The sequence below is a fragment of the Nannobrachium achirus genome (assembly GCF_963921795.1).
Source record: "Nannobrachium achirus genome assembly, chromosome: 16".
NCBI lineage: Eukaryota > Metazoa > Chordata > Actinopteri > Myctophiformes > Myctophidae > Nannobrachium > Nannobrachium achirus.
This window is the reverse complement of record NC_137823.1, coordinates 43,486,608-43,494,107: the sequence shown is the minus strand read 5'-3', so window position 1 is coordinate 43,494,107 and position 7,500 is coordinate 43,486,608. Positions and strand designations below refer to the sequence as shown.

General features: G+C 44.4%; 1 protein-coding gene across 1 annotated transcript in view; it reads right to left on the bottom strand.

Moving 5' to 3' along the window:
* galnt14 (UDP-N-acetyl-alpha-D-galactosamine:polypeptide N-acetylgalactosaminyltransferase 14 (GalNAc-T14)) overlaps window positions 1-7,500 on the bottom strand; it is a gene marked incomplete at both ends in the record, with an annotated part of 177,534 nt that overhangs the window by 17,611 nt on the left and 152,423 nt on the right. Inside the window, one exon of the mRNA XM_080744560.1 lies at window positions 489-608. Within this exon, the coding sequence (XP_080600686.1) occupies window positions 489-608 (120 nt within the window). The remainder of the gene's footprint in view (window positions 1-488; window positions 609-7,500) is intronic.

Here is a 7,500-nt window from a genome sequence, read left to right as displayed (position 1 = left end):
CACTTAAACTGTACTGTACCATAAATGCACTTCAGCTACCACTCTTTGAAGACGCTAAACGTGTGTGAAATGGAGTCTGACTTTTGTTTTGCAACGAGGCTCATTTGCATAGAAAGGGGCAGATTTGGAAGCAAATACAATGCATAATTACCTAATTTAAATATGTGCAAATAGCGCCGGAGCAGCGCAGTTAGTGGTGCATTTCACCCTTTGTAGATGCGTTGAGAATTACAGTCAGTTTTTTGTAGGATTAGTGGACGCAAAAGCTGTACAATTCTTATATGAATTCACCCCTCAGAATAATAATAATAATACATGCCGCTTTGCAAGTCGCTTTACAAAACAAAACAGCTTGTGTGTGTGTGTGTGTGTGTGTGTGTGTGTGTGTGTGTGTGTGTGTGTGTGTGTGTGTGTGTGTGTGTGTGTGTGTGTGTGTGTGCGTGCGTGCGTGCGTGCGTGCGTGCGTGTGTGTGTGTGTGCGTGTGTACCTGCTTGCCATCGCCCATGTTGCAGGGCATGAGCAGGACCTGGGAGGCAGGGAAGGTGGTGGTCAGAGACAGACAGTGTTGCTGCTGCCGAATCTGCTGGGCATGAGTGTACACCCACTCCTACAGAGAGGGGGCAGCAGAGAGAGGGGCGGGAAGAGGGAGGAGAAGAAAAGAGTGAGAGAGTGAGTGATGAGTGGAGGGCGAGAATACGGAAGGGGGTGACCGGGGGATGATACAGATATATGAGTCAAGGGTCGATCATGGATGATGAATGCCAGGCGATAATTTATTTATCACACTCCCACATCCTTGCTTATTCACGTAGACACTGACAACATAATTTGATCAACACTCAGACCAGATGGTATAATTCCACTGGGATGCATGCATGTCTGTCTGTCTGAGAGAGAGAGAGAGAGAGAGAGAGAGAGAGAGAGAGGAGAGAGAGAGAGAGAGAGAGAGAGAGAGGGAGAGAGAGAGAGAGGGAGAGGGGATTGAGAAGTCAAGAGACTTTATTGGCTGTCCTTGAGCTCAGGGAGAGAAGTGTGGAATAAAGTGAGAATGCAACTTGCTGGACACCCACGCAGACACACTCGTCACTCACACAGTAATGGAGGATGCAGGATTTCTAAATATTATGCATTCATCACGTCTACACAGCGTTAATGTGGGCACCACCTCTTTTTTCGTGTAAAAAGGAACTTGTTTTGTCCCGTGCTTCTGTGTTTATTCCCACCAACACACCGCACACAGCGTCCGATTTTCCGCACGGAAAAAAAAATACAATATTGTCAGAATGTGGACAAATTCGGACCTGGTGTGCATGAGGCCTTAAAGGTAGGGTACGTGATTTAATTTAATTCAAATAATAACAAAATGGGTCTACGTTCTGACAGTACTATAGTTACTGGAGTGTTTGGTCCATATAAGGACTTCCACCCTATCCTCTGTGAGGAGAAAAAAAAAGCATTTTCAGTTTTCCCTGTCAGTGAGGGCTTTCCTCCAATCAGGATAGAGTGGGGGCCTTCCTCCAATCATGATCGAGTGGGGGCTGGCCTTGGTCTGCGTAAACCCCTGTCCATACTTCGACCGAAACTGAAGATTTTGGTCAAAAGGTCCTTTTCGACCATAAAATTATGTCCCTCGCGACTTCTGAAAAGCATTACGTCGTTGTCGGGTGGAAACCTTGTATCTCCAAGTTTCACATTTGTACGTTCTTTCGCAAAGCAAAGCCCTGCTTCATCATACAAGGCCGTCGCACAAAAGTAGTGAAGACTGTAGATCTACAAGCACACAACACCTCGCGGTGCGAGGCGTTGTGTGCTTGTAGATCGGCTGTTTTCACTAGTTTACATCATTTTTAAAATGAAAAATCCAAAACTAACGGTTTTGGACGTACAAGGTTTTCACCCGACAACGACGAGAGTTCGGAAATTTGCACGTCGGAAAACACAACTCACCGAACATTTCAGAAAAAAGTATAGACAAGACCCATTTTGTCATTATTTGAATTAAATGAAATCACTTACCCTACCTTTAAGGCGGTGGTGCTGACAGATCTGTTGGCAGAATGGGTCTTGGGGAGATTAGGGGAGGTGTGAATCGGGGTATATGGCACTATGGTGGATGAGGACCGCGGGCAGCATCGCTGAGCTCAGTGAGGAATGGTGAGATGGAAACCTGTTTGAGGAACAGGTTCAGCTCATTAGCAGCGTTCCACCACACTGCTTGACTGCTCGTAGCCAGTAATCCTCTTAACCCCGGCACCTCAGTGGAGCTGTGGGCCTGTAGCCTGCCATCCAGTCTGTCATTGTGCCACTCCTTTTGGCTGCCGCCCGCCAGCTCCCTCCGGACGGCCTCCCCCTCCCCTCAGCGCTGCGTGCCATGTAAGCCCTCGTCTTTCTTTTCAACAGGGCTATAATGATCCCATTGATCTCAAGGCTTGTAGCGGTGGACCGTTTCGTATACTATAGGGTGTACGGCGATGCCTCTTTTCACACAACCTGAACCAGTGCTTCTCAAAGTGGAGTCAGGAGACCCCTATAGGGGTCCTTGAGGCGGGTTCCGGGGGTCCGCGGCAAAATATTGCATCGAAATCGGTTTAGCTGCTTTGAACCCTCTGCCTCTGCCAACCACTGCGACTCGTTGTGAGCTTGCATATCTGCTGTTTTTCTAAACCATTTCCCCGCTTCTCTTACGGAAGTCCCTGGCATAAAATTGTTTCAGATGGGGGTCTGTAGTCATATTGAGGGTCCTTGGCATGAACATTTTTGACAACCACTGGTCTGTTCTACACTGTCTGGCAGAGTCCATCCAAGTCCCCACCGTGGAGCTCCACACATACCGGTATATAGTCCTGGATGTTGGTAGCCTACAAGTTTGATTGGGTTATGGGGAGGGGTAGCATATCTACAACCTCACCAGTGGAAAAAGTTGTCATGTTTTTTACTTAAGTAAAAGTACAATAGCATCGGTATCAAAATGTACTTAAAGTACCAAAAGTTGAAAGTACTCATTATGCAGAATGTCCCATTTCACCAGTTTTTAAATGTATAAAATGTATGAAAATCATTTGAAAATAGCAGATCTACATGCTCACTAATGCGTCACAACGGAGGCAGGTACATTGTCAAAGACGTTGTTTCGTTTTGAACATTACAAGCATGAGATAGCGAGGAGTAGGAGCAGATACAGTACAACACATTGTACAATGTAACCAAATATTCCAGCCACCCTGGAAGGTTTTTACATGAAGGACTAAGGGTTATGTGTTGAGTAAGGGAGTAAAACTCACTATAAAAGGTAATGAAACATTTCCCTTTAGGTAGGTGGATGTTTTGCACTGGCACAAACACACACACAAACACGCACAAACAGACACCAACAAGATATCCATATGTGTGAAAACAAACACACACACGCACGCACGCACGCACGCACACACACAGATGCACACACATGCTCGCATGTGCTCACACTTATGAGACACAGCCTTTTGATGTCTCTAATTAGCACAACACATGCAGGTCATACATGAAGCACACACACACAAACACAGAAGCACATTTTATATAGCGTAACTAGGTCAGGGTTGTAATTTTATACGGCTACATTTAGCACCGACCTGATGTGTGTGTGTGCGCATACGGGTGTGTGTGTGTGATCTAGATGTGTCATGAATATGATTATGCAATGTGACTCAATTTTCCTCTGACCTTCATACTGTCTGTGATTAGGGTCCTTGAAACACACACAGGCACACGCACACGCACACACACACACACACACACACACACACACACACACACACACACACACACACACACACACACACACACACTAGCTAATAGGGACGGGCATTTGAAGCAATTTCCTTTCTCAAATACTTGAGGAAAATAATTTAAATCTGCCAGATGTATTAGTCATTCCCAGTCTTGCATAGCCAGACAATCAGAGATTTCAATCTACTCATACGTACGGCGACATAGATAATTTAATGTAAAACTGGGGGGAATTAATTTGGAAAAATAATAACGTCACTGCAAAGAAGTGGGTGAAGGTTTGTTAGCAGCAGTTCTGGCCACTGTTCCAACCATACTAAATCATTGGTTCTCAAAGTGGGGTCCGGGAAACCCAGGGGTCCTTGATGGAGTTCCAGGGGGGTCCCCAGCTAAATGATAGTTAGGAACCAAATGGACCCTTATGGGTCTGTAACTCAGGGGGTGTACACATGTAACCAAATGTACAAACCTCTAACAGGTTTGTACACTCTCAGAGCTAGATTAACATTGATTTTACATACAGTAATATAAATTAGGGTCCCAGAGATAGAAATGCCATTAAATGTGGTTCCATAGCCTAATGCATGTCAAACTGGGGGTCCTTGAAATTAAAATGGTTCAGAATAACTGCTAGAGCCCTAAAAACCTTCTCTTATATGGGGGGTCCCTGGCATATGTTTTCAAATGGGTGTCCACGGGCTAATACGTGTACATTTCAGGGTCCTTCAAATGAAAAGGTTTGAGAACCACTGGTCTAAATTCAATGTATGGCCCATTTAATTTAGACTTCCACAGACCAGGGGTTCTTCAAGTGGGGTCCAGGCCAGGAGGCAGGGACCCTCCCCCAAGGTGGACCATTACAGGACTATAACACAAAGAAAATTAAAAGGCTCCTTGAAATTAAAAGGTTTGAGAACCTGAATGGAAATGACAAACAGATGTCAGCTTCCTGCCTCGGCTTTCGGGAGCTGTCGTTCCAAACTCTATATAGCATTCGGAGATTGTGGAAAAGTTGTCTGGGTACGCGAGACTCCTTAACCCCTAACTGCTCCCAATGAGCAGGTTGTAGTCATGCACGTTTACTTGTGCTGTAGTTTGGACGAACAGCGCTGGGATTGGTAGTTGGTAGCAACAGCTAATTCAGTAGGATAATTTTAGGCAAAGGGAAATCCTGCACAGCTAAAATAAAAATTGTGAATGATGTCTGTTGTATTAATATTTATATAATACAGGGCAGCTCTAATTTAAGGATGTCTTTGAAAATTCTGTAAATTCACTTGAAAATGTCTTTCGTAGAGAGAATTACGGGTCTGTTTGGGAACCTCTGCTCTACAGAATGTTTTTAACTGGCTCAGTACAGTAGCTTTTCTCACACTGGACCCAGCTGTTTGTTTCAGCTGTATCAGCTGGTTTGGTAACTTTTCTCACATTGGACCAGCTGTTTCAGTGGACAACAGTCAGTGAGACACTGTAGTTGTACAGAACAACTCTCAGCTGTTGCAACTGGGTGACAGTTGTACTGTGGAGCTTCCACTGCAGACAGGAAGGTGTGTGTCTGTGCAGCTCCAGTATAAACCATGGGGGAGAGAAAGAGAGTGAATTAATGTGAAGCAGAGCTTTGCTGAAGGAAGCAAAAACACTTTCCCTGGAAGAATAAAGGTTAGAAACCCAGAACTGTACATTTATACGACTGTAACAATCTCAAGTACAGCAAATAGTTGCTGACACAGTGATTGTGTGTTTCTGTGGAGGCTTGTTAGAGCAGACTGTGGACCTGGAATCGACACCGACTCTGAACACACAATAATGAGACTCCTGTGGGTATTCATTATGGCGGGAAGAGATGGGAGCACAGCACAAACACACGTACACAGGTACACACACACACACACACACACACACACACACACACACACACACACACACACACACAGTACGGTCACCTACAGGAGGTCACCTCCATGTATGCAGGCACGCATACATACATGGACTAAGACTGCACATGCAGAGAAACACACACACGCTGAACACCCGGCCCCCTGACGTTTCTTGCCCATATTGGAAACATTAGTTCAGTGCCTGCAGGTCAACGTGGCCGCACGTGCATGCGCTTCTCAGATTGTTCTCTACTCAGTAACCTTATTATTAATTTCACCACACTCTCCCCTAGCAGGAATCTGATTTACATCTACTAATGAGCAATAAGACAAAGAGAGAGAGAGGGGGGGCTCTCTTTTTCCATTTTACACTACATTGTAATGTACACCCACTGGTAGCAACCAAAGACCTGAGGCCGATTCTAATGCCTTCTAAATCAGTAGGTCTCCAACTTTAAGAGTTTTTCCAAATAAAATTATGTTAAAGAAATAGCAAATATACAAGCTCGCAGCACGGCACAAAGTGATGCGCTGTGAGCTTTTAGATCTGCTATTTTTGAATTGCCAACGCAAATGAAAATGACACAGACGCTTTCCCATGCAGTTTTAACAATGTTCACTCCACACACATACTGTACAGGTATGTGCAGACATACCTGTCTAACCTTTTCATGGGTCTTCTTATACATTTCTTGTGTTCGCAAACCTGCCTGTCGTTTGACATAGAGTTACTGTATAATATATTATATACTGTGTTATACAGACATACAGTATTTGACTCAGGTATACAGTAGGGCATTCACCAAATATTCAAATATTCGAATATCAAAGTCACTATTCGACGTTGTTCACCGAAGTCGAATATTCGCTTTTTTTTTTTTTTTTTTGTTTTCTCTTTAAAAAATATATAGTTTATAAAACTTGGCTAGGAAGTCATAAGAATGAGTTGTCAATGCCCCTGGTGGATGAATTTGTTAATGCTCTATACAAGGGGTTCTCAAACCTTTTTAGGCCGTGACCCCCAAAATAAACATATATGAACTGGGGACCCCCACCCTGACAAGCACTTGGAATTGTAGGTATTACATTTAATGTGACTCGGTTCTGCAGATAAATATTGTGAAAATAGCAGATCTAAATGCTCGCAACGCGAGGCGTTGTGAGCATGTAGATCGGCTAATTTCACAATGTTCGCCTCTTGCGTACTTAATATTTGACAGTTTGGCCAGTCCTGTTGAATATTCGACTATTCGAATACTTTGAGGTCGAATAATTCGAATACTAAAAATCACTATTCGTGAATGCCCTAGTATACAGTAGTACCAGAAATATGTCCTGTGAAATATGTCCTACCTTGCTGATACCGGGAAGAGGTTGATGAACATATCTGCTATATGTTTCCTACAGACTGTCCACTGTTTAAGTAGCCTCGGTACCCAGGCTTTTATTTTCATTCGCGTTTGGCTCAAAAAGAAAAGCCTGGGCTAACCTGAAATGTCTGGCATAGGAAGTGGGAGCTCAACCTTCCATTTCCCCAACCAACCAGAGTGCAGGGGGCGTCGCTCCAAATGTTGTTTGTTACGTCAGAGCTCTAAGCTGTGTGCTATGGGCCGGGTGCACAGATCCAACCAATAGGATCCGCCGGCTATTTTCTGTGGAAAAATGAATCCCCCTCTAGACCAAAATCAGCCTTTAGGGCAGGCTACTTTCAAGGGACCGTCTTAGTTCCAATGTGTATCAGTTTAGTATTCTAACCTGCAGTGGGTGTAGTAGATTTAGTTCCAGTCTGGTACCAGTACAGTATCCCAACCTGCAGGGGGAGTAGTAGGTATACATTCAGTATCAGGTTGGTGA